The sequence below is a fragment of the Mesocricetus auratus genome, unplaced genomic scaffold (assembly GCF_017639785.1).
Source record: "Mesocricetus auratus isolate SY011 unplaced genomic scaffold, BCM_Maur_2.0 Super-Scaffold_100023, whole genome shotgun sequence".
Lineage (NCBI taxonomy): Eukaryota > Metazoa > Chordata > Mammalia > Rodentia > Cricetidae > Mesocricetus > Mesocricetus auratus.
Genome location: NW_024429204.1, coordinates 21,778,540 through 21,801,312, shown reverse-complemented (window position 1 = coordinate 21,801,312; position 22,773 = coordinate 21,778,540). Strand labels below are relative to the sequence as shown.

General features: G+C 47.3%; 1 protein-coding gene across 3 annotated transcripts in view; it reads right to left on the bottom strand.

The window, feature by feature from the left end:
- Positions 1 to 22,773, bottom strand: part of Nsmce2 (NSE2 (MMS21) homolog, SMC5-SMC6 complex SUMO ligase) — a 216,461-nt gene that overhangs the window by 55,767 nt on the left and 137,921 nt on the right. The window contains exon 5 of one of the 3 annotated variants that reach the window (XM_040730305.1): positions 2,237 to 2,809. The exons of the other annotated variants lie outside the window; for them this stretch is intronic. Within the exon in view, the coding sequence (XP_040586239.1) occupies positions 2,808 to 2,809 (2 nt within the window). The 3' untranslated portion in view covers positions 2,237 to 2,807. Of the gene's footprint in view, positions 1 to 2,236; positions 2,810 to 22,773 lie in introns of those variants that run through there. 3 annotated transcript variants of the gene reach the window in all.

Here is a 22,773-nt window from a genome sequence, read left to right as displayed (position 1 = left end):
ATTTGTGAGTGTGTATGTGCGCATGTGTGTGTGCCCGCCAGCACGCACACGAGAGAGAGAAAGAGAGAGAGAGAGACAGAGAGAGACAGAGAGAGAGAGAGAGAGAGAGAGAGAGAGAGAGAGAGAGAGAGAGAGAGAGAGAGAGAGAGAGAGAGAGAGAGAGAGAGAGAGAGAGAGAGAGAGAGAGAGAGAGAGAGAGAGAGAGAGAGAGAGTTCACTGGCTTTTAGACCCCTCACAGCACAGTAAAGTGACTGGATAACAATGTTTGCAGCAAGGAAGAAAACACTCTTTCAGGTTCTAAATACACTCCTATTTTCTACGTGAAATAAGAAAATCGTACAAGTAACATTAACTTTTTATTTGCATTCCATAATAGAACAAGCGAGGTTTCAGATCCATGTGTGTTCCACAGAAGCACATCTGATCATTCTCTTACAGAACAAATGAGTTGGCTTCTCCTCGGCCATCATTCCCTCCTGTCTAAGAGCAAACATGTGAGGGAAAGGAGCCCAAATGTTCTGGAGAACTCACCACAGCAGAGCTCAAAATCCAAACAGGAATAAGCTCCACCATGGCCAAACCCGTTGCTAGCTTCCTCTCGTTCAGGGTTTAAAGCCTTTCTCCGCCTCACAGGGCACGGGAGAGTGGGAGCCATCCCGCTCACTAACGATGTCTGGGCCACAGACAGCTAGCTGGGGTGGAGCTATGGGGCAAACTGGACATGACAAGCACTGACTTCATTACATCTCAACTGGAGGACAAGCGTGTCACCTCAGAGCGCCACAGCAAAGAAACAAAAGCCTATGCCTGGCTAGTCACATAATGCTTAGCACACAGGAAAGTGTAGTGAGTACTTGGCATCACTTAATTTTCTCGTACTTGAGGGCTGGTCAGCTTAAGAATCAGAACTAACCCACAATTCCTACTAACTCATCTGTGAATATTATTTGGTTCCTCTGTGGCAGTTCCGGAGGCACACAGTTCAGGATTATCCAGTGGTACTGGGTCATGGTGTGCTTACTTCACCTAGAGCAGTAGTCTAGTTAATTAATTAATTAGCAAGAGTGTCAAAGGAGAGTCACGAAGGCTCACTCCAGCTCCTTAAGTGTCTAAACTTATTCTCTCCCACCGCTCCCCAGCCGGGCCACAAGCCCATATTAGGAGGGGAGCAGATGGGGCAGAGGGGACACTGCGAAGGGGACATCTCTCCACTCTTCTTTCTCTTTCCCTCCTGAGGGCCCTGCAGGCCATCTGCACACCCTGACCCTGACCCTGACCATAACCCACTGTACACCCTAACCCTAACCCTGACCCTGACCTTCTACACATCCTAACGCTAACCCACTGCACACCCTAACCCTAACCCTGACCCCCGGACCCTGACCTTAACCCTCTGCACACCCTAACCTTGAACCTGACCCTAACCCTCTGCACACCCTAACCCCTAACCATGACCCTAACCCTCTGCACACCCTAACCCTAGCCCTGACCCTAGCTCTAACCTTGCACACCCTAACCCTAGCCCTGACCCTAGCTCTAACCCTGCGAACCCTAACCCTAGCCCTGACCCTAGCTCTAACCCTGCACACCCTAACCCTGACCCTGACCCTAGCTCTAACCCTGCGCACCCTAACCCTAACCCCAACCCTAACCTAACCTCTGCCCCTAGCCCTAGCTCTAACCCTAGCCCTGCACACCCTAACCCTGACCCTGACCCTAGCCCTAACCCTGATGCCAGATGAAGTCAAGAGTCCAGGGGCTTAGCTCGGGGTGTGGCTCTCTGCCGGAGAGGAGAGCCCTCTTCAGGGAAGCGCTCCTTCCTGGGGAGCTCTGCCTCGAGAGAGCATCTTCTGCATCTGGCTCAGGGTTCCTCTCCTTTTCTCACTCGGCACACATCTAGAGCTGGTGGAGCTCGCACACTTCCAAGCTGCGCACGGTGCTCTTTCCTCCACAGCACGGGACGGCCGGGGCGGCGGGGGTGGGGGGGGGCCTCCAAGGCTGAGGAGAGAGGTGGTGCCACCGCTGTAGAAGACACCAGAGAAGCGGACAGAGACAGACAGCAGAGCTCTGAGTGGAGGCCAAGGACAGGGAGGAGCTGCTGCAAAAGGGTCTTTCCTCTCCCCGCAGTCGGACCCTGACGTCACCGAGCGACGACAGTCAGTCGAGAGAGCCCAGCCTGTCTTAGGGAGTTTCAGGTGATGGCCCACACTAAGACAGAGTGGGGAAGAAAAGGTCTCACTGTGCTACAAAGCACCTTTAATCTCAGCTGATGAACCCAGAGACGCACACCGCATTTTCAAGTGTGTTACTAGTGACACCACGCCGTGGATCCACCCAAAGTGCTGTCTGGATTATCCAGCAAATGCCACGGAGTAGGACTCGGGAGCTTACAGAAAGAAAGCTGTGAATGAATTCACACTGTAAAACGGATGTCCCAGGTGAGTGTGCAATCTTCAAGTCGGTTTACTCTACGCCCCTGCCCCCAAGTATAAGACACGAACAACATGTACCTGGTCTAGAGCTACGGTTTTGTTTCAGAGAGTCAGTCCAGGAATACGAGGTGGTTTCTATATGAAAGTATAAGATTGAAACGTCTGCCCTGGGTTAGTAACACAAATGCCACAATCTTAGTCCTTAGGGAAATGTAAGCCAAAACAACGAGACACTGCTTCACACCCACTACAATGGTTACAGTGAGGACAGGTGGTGGCGAGTGCCGGCTGAGGACTTGGAGCAATCGGGACCCTCAGACACTGCCGGTGGGACTGTAAAATGGCACCGTCGCTGTGGGAAACAGCCTGGCGGTTCCTAAAAAGGATAAACATAGAGTTACCACGTGACCCAGTACTTACACACCGAGATAAACTCCGCAAGAAAGGAAAACGAAAACTCACACCCACTTGCACACACATGTCCAAGCAGCGTTATTCACCACAAGCCAAGAGAAAACCAAGCCAATGCATGAGTGAATAAACGGGGCATGTCCACACAGGGTTAAAGGCAGGAGAGGGATGAGTGTAGACACATGCTTCAACACGGATGGAACTGGAAAGCATCATGCTGAACCAAAGAAGCAGACGAACCAGACCACAAGAACACAATGAATGCAATATCCCAGAGTCTACGGAGACCGAAGGTCCATTTGCAGCTGCTGGAGCTGGGAATAAAATGGGAAGTGATACAAATAGAGGGTTTCCTGCTACAATTGTTGTCAAGATGGCCGCACGGCTATGTGAACATGTTAAGTTCAGTGAACACTCTGAATAGGAGAATTCTACGAGGTTCTATCAACAAAGCTGACACAAAAGACTCATTGACATAGATAAGAGATGACATGTACTGCATGGTCCCAGCATCATTGTCTCCTGTCTGGCCCACCAGCTACAGACCTGAGGGATGGCCTCCTTATCACGCTGAAGATAGACAACCCTGCCCCTCTTGCTCACTGGCATAAACTGGAGAAGTACGCTTTCCTCGCTACGTTACTTTAAAGAGTGTATATGGAGCTTTCCACAGGGCGGATGCCTGGTGGTCTTTTAGTGGCCTGCTAAATGCCCAGCTTAAATGCAGCAAAACTCCAAATTTAACCGACTCAAATCAGTAATGCTGTGCTGTTTACGGGGTGGGGGAGAGCTAGTAAGAGGCAGCCTGAGGCCTTGAACGCGCAATAGTGGACTTACTTCAAATGCAGGTAGTTTTGCTTACAAAGGGTTCATGCTCTTAAACTGCCCAGTCTGAATCTCCCCATGCAAACATCCTGGGTGGGGGGTATTTAGGATGTGGGTTAATGGACTAGATCCTAGAGAGCTCAAGGTGTAGTAGCATTCCATTGCCCTAGCATTTAAGGTCACGGAATGCCCCTGTGGCCCTTTGTGATGTTTGTCTGTTTGGTTTAATTCCTATACTATGGCTTGATGCTTGTCTGCCTGGCACTGAATCTAACTGTGAAGTCCAACAGCTGCTCAACCTTGGGCAGGTTGTCTGATAGCTCCATCCTTCAGTTTCCTCACTTATAATAAGAGAGCAGTACTCTGGGGTTTGTGCGAGCTGCACACAAACTTAGGATGGCATATAGAATACAGTTAAGTGCTCAGTGGTATACTCTGATATAGAAGTAGAATTAAAATTTGCACAACTTCAAATGGAACTGAGCATAGCTATTGCCACTGAGAAGAAAATGTACCAGAAACACAGCAGGCCCCTTAAAAGAGCAAAACAAACAAGGGATTACACTACTCCCCCAATCTTGTTTGCATCTCAGTGCCCCCTGAAGGTCACCCACAGGAAAACCTTGGTTGGTGTGTGGTACACATCTGGTTCAAGCTCACCCTTGCCCCCTGGACCAGCTTGAATGGAGGAGATTCAGAAGGAAAGATAGAGGCCCCGAAAAACCTCATGGAATGGACATGGCCCCTCCCTCATCTACACCAAACTTGAGAGGGAAAAATCTATAGTAATAAGCCACTGAGGTACAGAGTTGCTTGCAGAGAAGCTGCAAGCAAGCACCAAGAGGAGTTGCTCTAATTAATAAAGCTAGGTGAAAGCTCTGTCAATTAGTTAGACCTGGTTTGCTTCTATAGTAGTTTTCTTGGTTGGTATTGGCAACAAATGTACCAGCATGGCTCCAGAAACCCCACATTTCTTAGAATCCCTGGTCCATTTTACCATTACCAAGATCACTGGAGACAACCCACCATATAGACAAAATATATCCTGACATATTTTAGAACCTGCCTGAACGTCCTAAAGAGAATATGTCTATATGTCTTTCACTCTGTGTTATTTGTGAAATTCTAATTCAAACCTCCTTATAGAGTTGACCGAGTTATTATCTCCTACTATATGCTTAACCACTTGATACTGGCAGAATTGTTTTGTAATTACAACAAACTGTGGGCTGGGAGTATATTATTTAAAACCGGAAAATAAGAATAATATTAAAATATTAAAAGTTACCAACCAACATTTGGGGCATGTATCTATATTTTACTTGATCTTATAATAATTGTTTAGTAGCTAACACTTTAAATGAACCAGTGAATGCTATGAACAGATACTACATAGACAGAGAGTCATGGTTACCATTGCCAGCCCCTTGGGTTTCAACACCTGTAGAAAGGTTTTGTTCTGGTTTTGTCTTCCTCCCGCTCCCCCCCCATTTCAACTTTCTTTGTACACCACAATTCTGCTTTTGCATGTATTCAAACATTTACTGCCTATTTATATCACCAGACTGTAATTTGCATGAAGGCGGAGCTAATATTTTCACCTGCTTATTGAATAAGAGGACAAAGACGATTGCCCGTGGCTGGGCACTTCTCTAGGTACTGCAGAGTGAGATATGACCTGGTCTTAAGGTGACCACCGGCTGGAAGACGCAGGCCATCAGGCTGTGCCAGCCCTGTACCCGCTGAGGGCTGTGACAATATACTTTCCACTTGATGCTTCCTTGGAGTTCCGTGGTGGAGGGCTGCTTGATCTAGCAAGTAAGAGCCCACCCTGTCTGAGAATTGCCCGTTTTGTGTCTGGGTGGATGCTATGGTATCACACTGCCATCAAATGGGCCCTGTCTCCTTGGCCACAGTTGCCGGGACCACAGTGGATTCCTGACCTATGTCACACTAACCGACTTCCCTTCTGAGAGGCTGAAATTGGAACTGAGATATCCTAATTTAGTATGGATTCTTTAGTTGAACTGAAAGAGGACACAGAACCTTGAGTGGTAAGAGGAAGCCATCTCTTGCCAGATGGCAAGGGAGGCTGGCTCAGAGAGACAGAGAGGTAACACCTGGAAAAAATACACGTGTTCTAGACAGAGATATCTCTATTTCCAATGCTTGCTTTAGTGTTCTAGTGAGAAAGCACTATTTTTCTCCAATGCTTCTTTAAATTTGTTAGTATCTTTTTGCCTTTAATAACAACTTTGAAACACGTCTAATTGTTCTGACTATTAAGATCCTCTTTTCACTCATTTTTGTGACATCACCAGACAACGTAACTTTCCTCAATGTCATGGCAACACTGCATCTGCTGGTTTTAGTACTCAGGGCTTCCGGTGACGTTTCTCAGCCCCTTACCTAGACCTTGGCTGCTCTCCTCACTAGTGATTTTATAATACAGTCTCATTTCACTCAAGGGCAGAACGTCAAAACCCAGTATTTAAACTTCAGTTTCTGTGGCGAGTTTGCACTGAGGGCAGAAACTAATTCCTCTTATAAACATCAATGGCATATTTGCACTCATAAACGAGAAGGCTTTGACTGAGACGCAGTAATTGGGCAGCTAGTCTGATTAACAACTGTTAACTGCAGAAGCCAGAACTGAACTCACCTGAAATACAAGAATGGCTCTCAGCTTGGACTCAAGAAACTTAAACTGTGTATTCAGGTGAGTGGGAAGAGATCTAGTCTACAGAGAGCTCAACAGCAGCGTATCACAACATCTGGTTCTTTCCATATCCATCACTTCATTATGGTAAGCAGGAAGTAAGAACTAGGTTTTGCGCCATGAACATGGGGTAGATGATTTTGTTGTTGTTGTCTTGTATGAGCTTGCGGTTAACCCTGGAAGCCATACTGAGGTATCTAATTGGATGGGAGGCGTCTAAATCCACCTCTGGAAGGCCAGAGGGCTGAGTGTGGGAGACTAAGCAGCAGGTAAGAGTGAGAATAAAGGGAGAGAAGGGGCCCAGAGATGGAGGGAATACGTGTTAATCAGTATTCTCAAACATCTGTGCAAACAAGGCATGTTGGAGAAGTACCTGTAGATTTTCCCCAAGGACCGCCACCAAATTGCCAATGCATTATATTCATTCTGTTTATTCTAGAAAGTTCCATCCTTTTCAACAACAGTAAGTTTTAGGCACTGCTGTAGACAGGGAAGTATAAAGACAGAATTAAGGCCAGAAAGGAGTCTTTATCCTACAGAAACACCCAGCAAATGAAGTCTCAAGTCTTGATGGGGAAAGAGCTTTAACAACAGAAGAACAAGAGAAGCATTGTGGACACAAAAGACAACTGCCCCGAGGAAGGGCTATGGCCTGGTGTGAGAGGAGACTGAGAAATACCCAAGGAGCAAAAGAATTGAGCTGCAGTTCCTGGGAGTGGAGGATGAAGGCTGGACCACTCGTGACACAGTGCTCTGTGGAGTGAGTGAGGAGCCACTAACTGACATGGGGACTACAGGAAGAAAATCGGCCGTGTTGACACTGAAATGCCTGAGACATCCCAAAGGAGAGAGACAGGGGCAGTGAGATCACCGGGGAGACCTCATCCAGCAGCATGGAGACGGAATGGGAGCTACATCCATGGCGGCCACTGAAATGAACAGGCAGAAACGCTACAGAGGAAGACGAATGTCAAGAGAGAGGATCCCGAACAACCATATGAAGATTGAGGGCAGGAGTGGAGAAGGAATCCACAAGAGACCACAAAGGGGGAGTGAGAAGTCATCAAAGGAACAAGTGCAGCAGTGCACACCTTTAGTCTTGAATACTCAGAAGGCTGAAGAAGGAATATATCTTGAGCCCAAGAGTTAGACATCAGTCCGGGTATCACAGCAAGACCCTGCCTCAAAACAACACCAACAACAAACTCAGAAGCAATGACTGACAGCATCTAGGTGATGGACAGAGTTTGAGTTAACAAAGAGTAGAAACTTGGGCCAATTGCAGCCATGGAGCATGTTCTCTGAGATGTTTCACTGGATGGTGGAGGCACTCAGAATACTGTAGGTCAAGAGAAAAGAAAGTAGGGGGTATCTCTGGGTAAAGAGGGACAGCCTCAGCTACGCACAGAAGAGCCCCTGCTGCCTTTCCTTTCTGCAGGAGTGGCTGTGCAGGTGGAGAGAAAAGGCAGCAAGACGATGACTCAGTGACAAGTAAGTGCAGGTGAGGGTCGCGGAGGAGAAGGCTTCCTGAGTTAGCCATCTATCTGAACAACGTTTACTTTCTGCTGGCTCTTGCTGGGAGAGCAACAGGTTATGTCCCAAGACAGAGGTCTGTGGGAGTCAGCAGTAACAGGTAACTCACAGCAAAGCCAGAGATTGTATTGTATTGATCCCCAGGTTTCTTACCAAACTGGTGAAATCCTGCAGACGAAGGACACGTGTGGCGGGATTAGAGGAAGTTCATTAACCCTGACACTCTGTGGCAACCACTGCGCAGACAACATTTTCTTAGGATACAAAGGAACGAGAACTGCATGTGAACCCCAGCTTTGCTGCAAATTGACCTTGGCTTTGGGCAATGTCTTCTGGCAACTGTTTGTAGGTCTCGGTTAGTCAAAACTGATCAAGATTCGATCTGAACAGGAGAAACCTCGGGAGGAGGAAAGATGACAGCTCATCCACAAAAATCAATTCCACGAGGTGTATAGAGACCTCAGAAAGGAAAGGGAAGTGTTTTGTTCTTGTGTTCACAGGAAAACCCATCTCTAAAAGGCAGGAAGACACTGAACGTGTGGATACCTAAAGAAGAGAGATGGTTACCCTAAGAGCCAGCAAACAAAGAAGAATCTGATATTTGGTATCAATGTCTAAGTCTCTCAACTTATATCCTTATAAAATCTATTTCTCTTTACTTCCTAATACTCTTTTGGTCCCAATTCACTTAAAACAACGCTGGCTTTGGAGTTGGATATGGCTCTCCTCCTCTAAATCCAAGCATGTTGTTAAAATAAAATTTCAGAGTTCCTGTATTATATCAAGAAGCCAATTGATGTAAGACAGAGGAAAACAACACTAGGGGCTGTCATCTGTTTATACTCGGTTCTTTCTCTGAAAGTCTAATTTCCCTCATAGTTACTATCTTCCTTATTGTTGCCTTTCCCGGTATGCATACATACAAAGTTGAAATTTCTTTGTCGCCATTAACGTTTGAGTTTTCCACAGAGAACAAAGAATTTCTTAACAGCAATCTTCACTCTGGAAAGAAAATGGGGCCCCACTTCATCGATTCCACCTGATCTGACTTGATGCATCTGAACTGACAATTACCACTCTGAAACTGGTGTGTGACTGCATCGCTTTAGACAAACTCCAGACTAATTAACTGACACGGTACATCTTCTTATTATTACACTCTGGCCACAGCCTCAGACAAAAACTTCAATCAAGATAAGAACTTCAATCAAGCATCTCCCGCCAGAGACTGGGTACAAATGTTGTAGCTAGTCTATTCCAGACTTTCACTACACTAACGTTTTCTTCCTACAGGATCCCATGTCATCCCATTTTGGCAGGAAGTAGTTCTGAGAATACTACGCCCCCTTTCCCTACTGTTGATATTACAGGGTAATTTACACCTGTTAGAGTTAGCCTTCGATTGTTTGGGGTTGGGATTGGAAGGAGATGTTCAGAACTGGGCATCTCTTTCAGATAAGTTTAGGTTTAGATGGACAGATATGTTTAGGATGGGATATAGGTAGATTATTATATCTTCTGGTGATTTATGATTTGTTTATCATAATTCATCATACGGTGTAAAGTCTTTTTCTATTCATGATGTCTGATGCATAATATCCTTATCATTTATGTATATATGCTCTATATATGTTTGGGACATTTTGTATATTGACACAATTCAGTTTTGTTTTAAATCTAACTCTTTTCTTTAGACTAAAAGGGGAATTGTAGGGAGAGATCTTAGGCACCTGTTTTGCTGACCACACCCATTTGGGCGTGGTCACAGGTACATAGTAGGGACAGGAGATAAGAGCTGGAGAAAGGAGATGCGGGCTCTCTTGGGGTTCTGATCCAGTCTTGGAGACCAGCAGAGCGCTGACCTCAGGTTCTCGGCTTCTCATGTAAGTGACTTGTCCCTAATAAAGCATCATATGACATCCCTTCCCTGTGTTCCTTGTGTAGCTTAATATTCCCCGGTACTAGAGTATTGTAAGTGCTCCATAAGTGGCAGCTATCATCAATTACACATGTGTGTTCTCACATACTGGGTCATTAACTGATATCCACCGCACGCCAGACAATGACAAGAGCTTTATAGGCAGCAGGCTACCTGAAGTAAAGTGCACACTGTGTTATTCAGTCTCCAGGAGAAAGCACTGTCTACCTTCTTTGGACTGTCCGGGTGTGAAACCATTCTCAGCAAATATGGGCACTTGGGAACTACTGGGAAGGAAAAGGAAGGAAAGATACACGCATGTTGTCTCAATCCCCCAAACTCGTGTTAGGAACACAATTCCCATCGTAACAGGTGGACACGTGGGGCACTCACAAGTTCCTAGGTTGGGGGAGGCCGGTCCTCATGAGTGCACCAACGTCCGTTTCTTAGGAGTGCGTTAGTTCCTGAGAGCAGACTGCTACATAAGTGAGTTCGGCAGGCTGAGGGCGTAGCTTACTGGTAGAAGCTTGTCTGACACTCATGAGAATGAGGGTCTAATGCCCAGCATCAGCACCACGGAAGCAGCAGCAGCCGCCGCCACTGAGTCTGGCTGCCCTCCTGTTTCTTGTTCTTCTGAATCCTACCATCAGATGACACAGAGTAATGGCCCTTGCCAGGTTCTAGCACCTTGACATTAGATTTCCCTGCAGCCAGAACTGTGAGAAATAAATTCCTTTATCAATTACCCAGTCATGCAATTCAGTTGCAGGGACCCTAAACAGACTAAGACAGGTGCTGAGAGTTGCCAACTGGGGTGCCGGGGGAGCCAAAATAGACACAGGGTATCCTGGAAGTCCTGGGTGTGACGAAGACTTCCCACAAATGCCCCTGTGCTAATGCCATCCAACACTTTGGTTGAGACAGGGTCTCCTACAGTCAAGGGTGGCCTCGAATTCCTTCTGTAGCCTAGGATGGCCTTCACCTTCCTGCCTCCACCTCCCAAGTGGTGCACGGCCATGCCTGTGCTATGTGGTGCTGGGAACTGAACCCAGGGCCTCACATCAGCTCCTCCAGCTGCCCCACACTGCCCGCCTGGCACCACCTGACCCTCCCCACACTCTGGTCCACTGCTTCTCTGCACTTGGCAAGCGGCAATGGCCGAGTTACAGCTCGAGTTTGCTGACAGATATTACTCAGGGCAAACACCTGCTGCTTTCCAGAGCATACCACATCCGCTCCAGATTCAGGTGAGGTCTAACAACACATTCCTTCTGATCTAGCTCAATCCGTACTTGCAGCACTGCATGGAAGTTCATCTGTCTTAAGTCCCAGCTATATTTAGAACTCTCGTCACACTGCATCATTCAAACAGATGCCTGCACAGCTGTTGTGATTTTTCCCTAGAATCCCACTGAGATGTAGATTTCAGTCAGGCTTTAAAAATAAACGACACAGGTGTCATCTATGAGTCACTTAGCACACTAGCTGTAAAGATAATGTTGGGAGGGAAATGGGGTTTTCGTTGTTTTGATCAATCTATTTTCATTTGGTTGTATCCCCCCCTCTCCCCCACAAAATAAAAATCAAGCTCTCCCTCGAGTAGGATACTACAATGTTGGTTATTGCTGTAATATTATCACGGAATGAAATGATCCAATCAAGCCCTTTCTGGAGAATGAAGTCCCAGCGATACTTACTGGGCACTGGGCAGAAAGTCTGCAAATGTGTTCAAACTCAGTATAACGTTTTCTTTCGGAAGGACTAGAGACACCGAAGCCAGCCTGCACAGCACGCCTCAGATGTGACAGCTGACGGACTTATCTCGGGGTCCGAGCAGTGCCACAGAGATGGAACATGGCCATGTCCCCACTTCTCATCTGTGAAACCTTTAAGCACTGTCATATGTAATTACATTTATCTTTGCTTTTGTCAACCATACTGGTCTTCACAGAGATCAACTAAGCCGTAGCTAGGTGGCCACAATTACTAAGAGGCACAATAGTGGCTGAACCCAGGCCTTCTAAGTTCAATGTTTTTGAAATTAAAAACAGTAGCCGCAGCAGTAGTAACTGCGATGCACTTGCCGTGTGTGCAGTAGTTGATGTAACTATGGTAACTCTATGATGTAGACAGCATTAGCATGGTGGAAAATCATATACCATGAAATTGTTTTATGCACAAAATATTTAAAATATTACAGAGTTATCTTCAGCCCACTTATAAAGGGCATGCAACGTTAATTATTTTCAGCCCACTTGCATGGAGTATACACTGAACCGAATGCTGATGAGTTTAATTTTGAAACCTGGGTCCTGTCCCTAATTTATCACATTATATACATGCAGAAGTGATGATATCTGAAAAAGCCCCAACACTTGGATGAGGGGTCCTTAACCTGCACCGTTGCTACTTAGCGGAGCAGAAGCAAGGTCACAGAGAGGGAAGGTAACACGCCCACAGTAACGCTGCTGCCATGAAGCATGCCAAGGTCACAGGCAGCCACTGGCTCTATGCTGGCTCTTCCAACAGTTCTGCTAGGCTGACCTCCACAACAGCACAGCTGTGCATCAAAACCGCTCAGCTTCCATCCGGGACTCAGGCAAGATTACTTGCAAGAAGCCAGAGTCGGGGGCCCAAGAGGTTCCACATTGCTACACTCATGTGTGTGACACAGGTCCCTGATGCTGTGGCCTCCTGTTCTTGCACGGCGGGCGGCAGACACTCTGAGGACGAGGGCTGGTTAGTATTACTCTTGCTGCCCAAGCTCTGGCTGTCACACAGATGGTGCAGGAGAACCCTATGCTGAAGAGAACTCTGGAAATGAGACCAAGTCTTCAGGAGGGTTATAGCTCTCAAAATTAAAATACAAACCAACCATCTGAAAAGATAAACACGGACTCCTAAATCAAGGGAGTTAACATACTACATAATACTTACAATCATATATAACCTGTAATTTAAAAATGGGCTTTTTCAGCTACAGTGCTTTGGAAATTTCATCAGTAGTGAATATTTAAACAGCAATATTCCAGCCGGGCGGTGGTGGCGCACACCTTTAGTCCCAGCACTCAGGAGGCAGAGGCAGGCGGATCTCTGTGAGTTCGAGGCCAGGCTGGTCTACAGAGTGAGTTCCAGGACAGCCTCCAAAACAATACAGAGAAACCCTGTCTCGTAAAAACAACAACAAAACAAAAGAAAACAAACCAAACCCCAGCAACATTCCAATTTCCATTTTCTCTAGAGAAACCAGTGTGGAGAGCACTAGACAGGGCAGGGCGCTTGCTCTCCAGCACAGGGCCTATGGAGCCACCAGATCCCTCATGCTGAGTGTGCTGAGCCACACAGAGGGCGACCTTGCTGTGGTGACTGTGATGGCGAGTCTTCACTGTCAACGTCACTGGACTTGGAGTCACCATGGAAACACACCTCTGAGTGCATCTATGGGGGTGCTTCCACAAAGACTTAACTTGGAAGGAAACTCACCTCTGAACGTGGGCACCACCAGCAGTCAGATCTCTCTGCTTCCTGATTGTGGCTACGATGTGCCCAGGGGTGTCCCTGCTGCCACGGCTTCTCCAATATGGTTATGAGCCACACTAAACCCATCCATCCTGTCTTGACCGAGTTTGTATCTTTGCCTCAGCCACTGTATCCTCAGCACTGAAGCACCACCAGAACTACAGATCAGGCCAGGCTTTTGGGGGAATGACCCACCCTGCAGAGTGAGGGAAAACGGTTAACTAGATCACATCCACAGACTTGAAGGAAGAAAACCTGTCACTGGCCAAAAGCTCTGAGTCCTTTAAAGCCATTTTAATTTGCTTATGATTGTTACAAAGCTGAGACTGCATCCACTGACCCAGGTTTCTTCCTGGAAAATGTCTACGGTCTTGGGCAGTTCAACTACTGGAAGACTATAGGTTTGCAAGGCAGGATCAGAAGGTAAGCATGCGTTAGAGTAAGTGTTATTTACACATTTACCTACTCCAAATAAAGGCACGAATGAGCTATAACTATAAAGAGATATCCTTCACAAAACTGGATTTTCTATTTCTAATTATTTCTAAATAAAGGTGTTTCCTCAATTCGTCAACAAGTTGCTACTAAACAAAGTGTCTTAGGTAAGCAATCTACATAGCTGAAGGGCTTTCTCCTGTCTGGGTCCCAAACAGGAATTAAAAGCACACAGGGGGTAAAAGGATGGCTAGAATTATTATACTATAATCAGCTGCACTGCAAACAGAACCTTTGTGTTTCAACGGGAGGTTAGCACAGCCATTCCTAAACGGTATTGTTCTGTGCTACCACTGTAGATGGTATTGTTCTGTGTTACCACTGTGTGAAGTCCGAGGCACACAACCCTGTGTGTGATATTCGCATGGTTAAAAAGGAAGCCCTGATTGTCAGAATGGCTGCAGTGCCCCGACTGCACTGTTTCAAATGCGCAGTTTGCACAAAGGGCAGTAAAACCACAACACAACAGGCTTAGCAGATGCTGCAAGCACAGGACGCCTCCACTGACCTAGAAACAGCTCCCGCAGTCAGAGCTGGCCCCTCAGTTTGTAAAGGGGTCCTCCTGAGTAGTTTACCCAGGGTGGGAAGGGTTAATCTTGTGCTACTAGCAGGGAAGTGCTAAAAACTATCATCCTATGTGTTCCCTGATAAGAGCTTTAGGTGTTAAAGAAACAAGTCCTTCAACATTTCATCAACAATCACTAGATGAGAACACAGATGGTTTCGGCCCTTGGGGAACTTATCTTGGGACAGGAAACAAGAAGTGACAAATGAGTGGGTGTGGTAGCTCCTACCTGTAAAACTCAGCACTTGGGGGACAGACAGATCGGGCTGAGTTCCAGGCCAGCCCAGCTACACAGTGAGGCTTTGTCTCAACAACACAAAAACTAAGGAAGATACAACAACAACAGTACACATGCTCACTCTTCCGTTCAGTTTAGGGATGGGGCAGATGGTGAGACTGAGTTTACTGAGTCATTTCTCTCCTACGACGTTGCTTTCCTAACGACAAATACTTTTATGGCTGATGAAAGGTAGGACTTTAGTCAAAGGGGGAAGAGTGTCAGAACTGTAAAATGTCACCTAACAAGCAAGCCATCTATCGGGGTGTCAGGTGAACATGGAAAACAGTCAGCACTCTATACATGTACACATATTTCCTGACAAGGTTGGATGACACGTTAGACTATTTTAAAAATTATAGGCTAGGATTTCAATGTGACTAGCAATTCAACTCAGCTTTGGGAAAGGAGGAAGCTTACAGCGGGTTTTTCTACCTTGTTAAACGTCTGCTACTCAAGTCAGCCACTAAGTGCCCTCACCCGGCATCTCTACCCTGCATTGGGTGCAAATTTAAGAGGCCTTCATACGACTTGGTCCTGTTACAGCCTTCATTCTCTCTCTTAACAAAATGCTTCGACCACAACAGACTTCACTGTATATTTATTTGAGAGGTGCCCTACAATGATCCTAGAGCTCTTCAGTAATGAGATCTTCTCATGAGGAAGCTACTTGTCTCTCTCACGTCAGCAAAGAGAATGTTAAGGCTCCTCTCCTGCTGGCCCCACCAAGCATGTGCCTCGCACAGGGGGAAAACCCAAGCCTTGAGCTATCTCAGAGCTCCATCTGTTCTAACTGCCTCAAGCTAGGCTCAGCTCCCAGGTGCACCGAACCACATCTATCAAAATATTTACCCCTAAAATAGCTTTGTAATAAGAGTGGAATGTCCTTTTTGATGATTTCCTTTGAAAAATACATATTATTTAACTGGCAACTCCAAACTTTCAGAGAGGGCAAATCCCATGAATCTACTTAGTAAAAACCTCCCTCCATGCTGGTTACAGTTGCTCTTCCTGGGGATTTACAAGCACAGCAGCTTAACACGCTCACATGTCCACAACTGACTCTGCTGTAACTCAGTTCCATCTTGGCTCCCGTGTGATGGTAAGAAGCATGGTGTGAACCTTGAACAGAAATGACACACACATGCCACGAGCTGCCACACTAATGCCACACCATGAGCGGCCAGGGAAAGCTACAGGATCTCTGGCAGTTTGGGGACAGGTTCAGGTTAATTTCAGCACCTGGGACTTGCGGTCTGCATTATAGAAGGAAAAATCGAAAAGGCACGCACAGAAAGAGAAAGAGGTCTTCCTGATGGAAGCAAATGCCTCCCGAAATCTCCCCGCCTTTCAGCCTCAGCGGGGCTGAGGAAATTCCTCTCCCATACAGTCAACGCACAATCAGTTCCTAAAATAATGGCTCAGCATTTGAGTCACCCAGAGCATGAAGGGCAAGTGGAAAGGTCAGTTCCGGCTTGCTTCACCAAAGCAAACAGGGATAAGGAGCCTGAGGCAGCAACGCACAGCCTGGGCTCGGTTACCAACTCCCTGTGTCCTGCCCTCAGGCTTCCCAGCCTCCCCCAACTTCCTCTCCTCCAAAGGAAGCAGAGAAGGGTGGGGAGCAAACCCAAGAGGAGGGCCAGGAAGACTGCTCCAGAAAGCCCCTTCCATGCCATGGAGAACCCCAAGATGGTGTAGGATCTCCAGCACAGCTGGAGAATTCCCTCATCAGTACTCATGCAAACACCCTTCTCTCTCCCTGCGCAACAATCACCATTTCACTACAACCAATTAAAACCTAGCAAGCATTTCTTAAGCTATGTGGACCCTGACAATTTATTTTTAAGACCCCAAGTATGTTTATTTTTTTTACTCCTTTACTGACACTGTATCAAATGTTAAAGTTATACTAAAAATTCAATCAAAACATTTTTCCAGTCAAGCATTTTTTCAAAGAGATTTTGCTTTTTTTTGGCATTACTGGGTGGCTGGTTATTCACTGAATTTATAGTCTGTAGTGATGTCTTACTAATCACTGCTGAGTTAAGCATTTAAAGAAGATAACAAATCTTTGTTTATATATTTATATGCAAACACACATTTAAGCCTGTTCTAGCTTTTGAGGTCTTTGCAAAGTGGCTAATCATTTAGTCACTCGTATTTCTAATGTCTATGAAATATCAGTGCTTGCCCAGGGAGAGAGAAAGGCTCCTAGGGAAGGGGAGGCCCCCTGCAGGGTCTAAGGGGAAGGTACAGAGTGAATGAAAGTCTCCTGGATGAAGCAGTTACCAGAACTCATGCCACAGAGCCCCAAACTCAGCAGACAGGGCAGGCCGCCACGCAACAGTCACTGTGCCTGTCCAAGAAAGGCCACAAAAACGAAGAGACGCTTTCCACACACTTGAGGAACTTATAAGCTGTTAGAGGACACAGTACTAGGATTGGCAGATGGAGTGTGAGGAAGAAAAGGAAAACTGTCAAAAGACCCAAGCATCCCCAAACATCCCGTAAGCAGTGGGCAAGGAGTTATAACAGGACACAGCACGTCTACCATGGGACTCATCCACGCTCGTTTTTTGTGACTCGCTGCCCAAGGCTGTGCAGCGCCATGGAAGGCTGGGGGCTAATAAGACTCTCTAGAAGCGATGGCATCAGGCAGGGCTGCGAAGGCCAGGAAGCTTCTCCACGCACAAGCAGGTGAGTTTCCGTGTGCGCATGTGTCAGAGGGACGATAGCACTGACTCACTGGGTCTCTAGGGGTGAGAAGGAGATGGGCGGCGATGAGGACGCACGTTGAAAACTTACAAAGGACATGCCACACGTGGACGGCACCGCACCAGTGTCAGGTCCCCTCTGTCTTTCTGCTCTCTTCTTTATTCAAACGGGTGTGGCGTTTCCACCACGTCAGAACGTTAAGTTCTCCCAAAGGCAGAAATCACCAGCACTGGCCCTGATGCACGGCCAGAGACAGGAGGATGGTGGGATGGGCGGGAGAGTCAGCACGACCCGATCAAAGGCAGAACAAGATGCCGGTCCTCAACAGGCGGTCGCCAACTCTCCAGAAGCCAGCGGGAGACGGCTTAAGGTAAGAGGGACTCATGGAGGTGACGGGGAACAGGAAGTGGGCCCAGTGACAGACTGGCAGGGGTAAGGGTGAACACGCTTATTGCCCACAGCTCCGCTCAGCTGGCAAGGCTTTCCTGGAAGACTGCAATGGTGGCTGTCAGTAAGGCGGATAGGTCAGACATCCTTTACCAGAGTGAAATGGAGCAGCCGGTCTCTGCAGAGTCCCACAGGACAAAAGACAGAGTCTGGCTGGAATGACGGTCATTCCAGCCAGTGGGAGGGGACGTGATCAAAGGACCCAGAGAGCTGCTGGCTGCTCTAGTGTCTGCCAAGGGTGCAGTGTAGGTTGGGCGAATAACACTGGTCCAAAAAATAACACGCCCCTTCTTCCCTCCTTTCCTGAAAGGCCTGGAGGTCCACACACAGCACCCTTTGGAGGCCTAGCAAAGCAATGTGAAGTTGGGAGAGTCCGGAGGGAGAATATCCACATGGCAGGGCCGGAGCAGGAGGATGGACAACAGGAATTAGAATCCAAGCGACGGTGAGGTGAGGCTAGCCCTGCTTGATTTGCTTGGCTGTAATCTGGGCGCAGTCTTGTGGATGCCAAGAGATTGCTCAGCACAAGCAGGGAGCGGTGTTCTTTGCCTGGGGTTCACAGCCCACCAGGCAGGAGTGTTTTAAGCTTTGACGGGAATGTATGGTGACAATCGATAATCGTGGCCAAGGACAGGTACAGGCCAGCTGCAGCATGACGAGGGCACAGGGATAGGACGACCGAAAGCGGGGATGGGGGGTGGGGGGTGGGGGGTGGGGGGGTGAAGGCTGATTTCACAGTGAAGGCTGTATCAAAGGGTATTCAAAGTTTCTAAATGATGTTTCCCTAGGGAGAAAATGAGTGTGTGTGAGGACCCTGGGCCCCGGGTACCATGTTGAAAGCACCCGGAATATAAACAGTGAAGGAGAAGGTGACCGCAAGCCATGAGCCGGGTGCCGAAGCCACCAAGGACAGTCAGTGAATACTGAACCATGTCCAGATCATCCTGCGAATCTGAAAGAGCAAGCGAGAGTGATGGAGAAAGCCCTTCAGCAACATCTCCTGACGGCGGGTGAGTGAGGATGCACCGTCCTCAGCAGACACTGTGATCTTCACGGCAGTACTCCCGGAGCTGCAAGAAAAGAGTCCCCAACTGAAAACTATCGGACAGTTGGGGGTTAAAGGAGAAAAGACACTTAGAAAATTTTCAAAGGCTAGTACTGTCTACACATTTAAAAATAAGTATTAAAGAAAGCACCAAGTTGATAAGGACTAGAATGAAATTCAGAGGACATTTACTGAGTTTAGCATCTCACTTTTATTATTTTTAATGTGCAGGTGTGGGGACGGGGATGCTGGGTGCCCTGGAGCTCATTTCCAGGCAGCTGTGGCCAGTCCAGCCTGTGTGCCGGCAAGCCAACTCCCGTGCGCTGCAGAACAGCGAGGGCCCTCAATGGGGGCCGTCTTTCTAACTCCATCTGCCGAATCGGGAAAAAAAGTTACACTAATATACTCTGGTGCCTTTCTCCTCTTCCCATTTCATTTTCACTATTCTGATTTGAAATCTTGAATGCTTGACACTTTTTTTAAGGTTCCTCTCTTCACCCCTGCGAGCAAAGGAAGACAGGGAGGGCAAACAGGTGAGGGCCCTGTCTCAAGAGGAAGTCCTCTGAGGATGACATCACCATCTGCATGCATCACCTGCATGGAGACAGAGGAAGGAACACATGCCAGGAGCACGGCAAAGTGTTGAGGTCAGGGAGTCCTGGCACAGCTGGGCAGTGACCAGCTCCGGGTAACACGGGGAGGCACGGACCGTCAAGAAAGAACACACGTGATCTGGGGCCCAATATCACAGGACAGAAATGGAGATGTAGACAGGAATCTGCAACTTCACCCGGCCATGGGCCAGCCTAACCCACCAGTCTTCAACCCTGCTGTTCATCCACAGGCCACTCTGGTACAGCGAGCGAGCCAGAGGACAACCCAATGAACCATATTACACTGCAGTATGTAGGCAGAGAATTCAACTGAAAAATTATGACTTCAAATAATAGCCACAACCCAAACATTGGAAAGGTAGTTTTAAAATGCACTTTCTAATTCTTTTGAACTAAAAGCAGATTTAGGACACTGTAGGAAGACAGTTCAAACAAAAGCTAATTTCGTTTAATGAACTAACCAGGAAAGCATTGTGAAAAGTATTGTGCAACCACATGTTCAGCTAATTACTGTGAGATCAAATAACCGTTGCCATAGTTACTGCACACTGTTTTCCATAATAACTTTTATCACTTCAATAAATCTGTGTGACGCAACAAATATAAAAAGTTTACTGTAACATGACTATACTGTTTTGGAAGGCATACACTAACAGCTGACCTACCAAAATCACCTTCCCATATCTGTCCACGGACGGGGGAGGGACCAGTACCTGACCGGCTCCAGACTGAACCGTCTCACTGGCTTCTTCAATAGGCCGTGCCATTTCACCAGTTGAATTTACCTGGGCCTGTCACACAACAGAAAAACCAATGGCCATTTCGGTATGATTACACTTTGTCTCTGAAGTGAAGAAGCGGAAACTGCCAAACTCAACGCAGGGGTAGCTGACATCTGTCGAAATCTAATTGCTCCTGCCCAGTGTCACCCCGGTCCTTCTCGGAAGGGAATCCAGCCAAGATTTCACTCCAAAGTCGGTTCTCTGGCTGCTCTACTGCACAGCCTTGTTATGTGCTTATACATGTGTGCGTGTGCATGCGCGTGTGCGCACACACACACACATACACGTACATACATATATGACAACTCCCATGGCTGCCCGATCTGTGAGTTGGCATGATGTCCCAGCTTCACTGGAAAATGAACACTTTCCTTGACCTATACTAGGACTGAAGACCTGCCTGTGTTCTGTCTCTTCTCTATGGCAGGACTTAGCCATCTGGTCACATTCACTCTTCCGGTATCTTGCTCACCTACTTCAAAACTTAAGGCTGAGATTTATAAATAGTGAAATGGAAAACATGGTATAATGAGTGAAGGTGAATGATAACTTTCTAGTTTAGTTTGATAAGATAAAGAAACTACATGTTCGAAAGCAGCCTGTTGATTCAAAGGCTGTATTGCCTGGGGGAAAGTCACTGAGTATCTTTGGGTTTTTCCCATTTGAAAAAAAAAAAAGGCAAGAATCCCCACCTACTAACTCCCAGGGACGGTGTGCAGATCAATTACTTTGTGATCTTTGAAGATATGAAGTGCTAGGACAGCAATCATTATCAAGATGAAACATACACATGATTACAGAGCTACTAAGAAGCCGGCTCAAAAGCTGGTATCAAAAGGGATCCCACTGTAATAAGGGCAGCCTGCATGTGCGGAGCCCTGAGGTAGGGACCTTCGGGTTTCACTGGCGAAACCTGATTCATGCCTGTTTAGTGCTGCTCCAAAGGTCTCGGCTTGAAGAGGCCCAGAGCCATTTCACTGGTAGTTTCAGAGACGACCAGGGAGCATTCCTGTCAGTGACTGAATCAACCCTGATGACTCATTCGTCTGTTATATATAATCCTTCCCACTGTGCCCAAGGCTGGCACCAGTCACAGGTCCCCCAGTGTCTGGGCCGAAACTTATCCGACCCCACTGGTTTCTTATTCCCTTCCACTGCTTCCATCCAACTGGTCCCAGATGTCCTACACAGCTTTCCAATTCAGTTCCTTCTCTCAAGTTCAATTCTTCTTCTCTATGTCTGCACGGAGAGACCTCAATCCAGATCTTCCTCATTTCCTGCCTCTAGTTTTCTCTTTCCCTTAAATCTCTTCTTCATGCTTCCCAGAACATGACACAACACCAAGCATGACTTGTTTCTGTTCAAGACAATTCAACTGTGCAGCAGAGCTGGCTCAGAGGGTAGGGAAAGCTAGGTGTTCCCTAGCACTGTGGCGTCGGAGACAGGAGAGCCGGCCTGCTGGCCACCAGCCTGACTCCAGGAGACATGAATAAGGCTCAAGGAAATAAGGCAGAGAATGAAGAAGCCTGTCTTCCTTCCCTGGCCCTCATATGTATGTACATGCTCTCTCTCTCTCTCTCTCTCTCTCTCTCTCTCTCTCTCTCTCTCTCTCTCTCTCTCTCTCTCTCTCTCTCTCTCTCCCCCCCACACACACACTTTTCAAGACAGGGTTTCTCTGTGAACCTTAGCTGTCCTGGATCTTATTTCTTGAGACAGGGTTTTTGTTTGTTTGTTTGTTTGTTTTTTCAGGCCTAGAGCTCACAGATTAGGCAAGCTGGCTGGTCACTGAGTCACCATACACAGCTTTTTTTGTGCTGACGGAAGTCAGTCCTGCACACTTGGAGTTGTCTCTTCAGCTCCTACACTCCCTTTATTTTCTAAACACTCTCTCTGTACAGTCTAGTCATCCCTTTCCCTTACATGGTTCCCTTCAGTCCCAGCTACTGCACCACAAAACCATGCTGAGTTCTGCTACATGCGAGATGTGTGTGACTTAGAGAAGCAAGAGGCAGGGACAGTGATGGCCGGGGATAAAGTAGATCTGTACACAGAAAGGGATGGATGGATGGATGGATGGATGGATGGATGGATGGATGGATGGATGGATGGATGGATGGGTGGGTGGAAGAATGGATGGATGGATGGACGGACGGGTGGATGGATGGATTGGTGGATGGATGGATGGATGGATGGTGGGTGGGTGGGTGGAAGAATGGATGGATGGATGGACGGACAGGTGGATGGATGGATTGGTGGATGGATGGATGGATGGATGGATGGGTGGAAGGATGGATGGATGGATGGGTGGAAGAATGGACGGACGGATGGACGGATGGGTGGAAGAATGGATGGATGGATGGACGGATGGGTGGAAGAATGGATGGATGGATGGACGGATGGATGGATGGATGGGAGAATGGATGGAAGGATGGATGAATGGATGGGAGGATGGATGGAAGGATGGATGGAAGGATG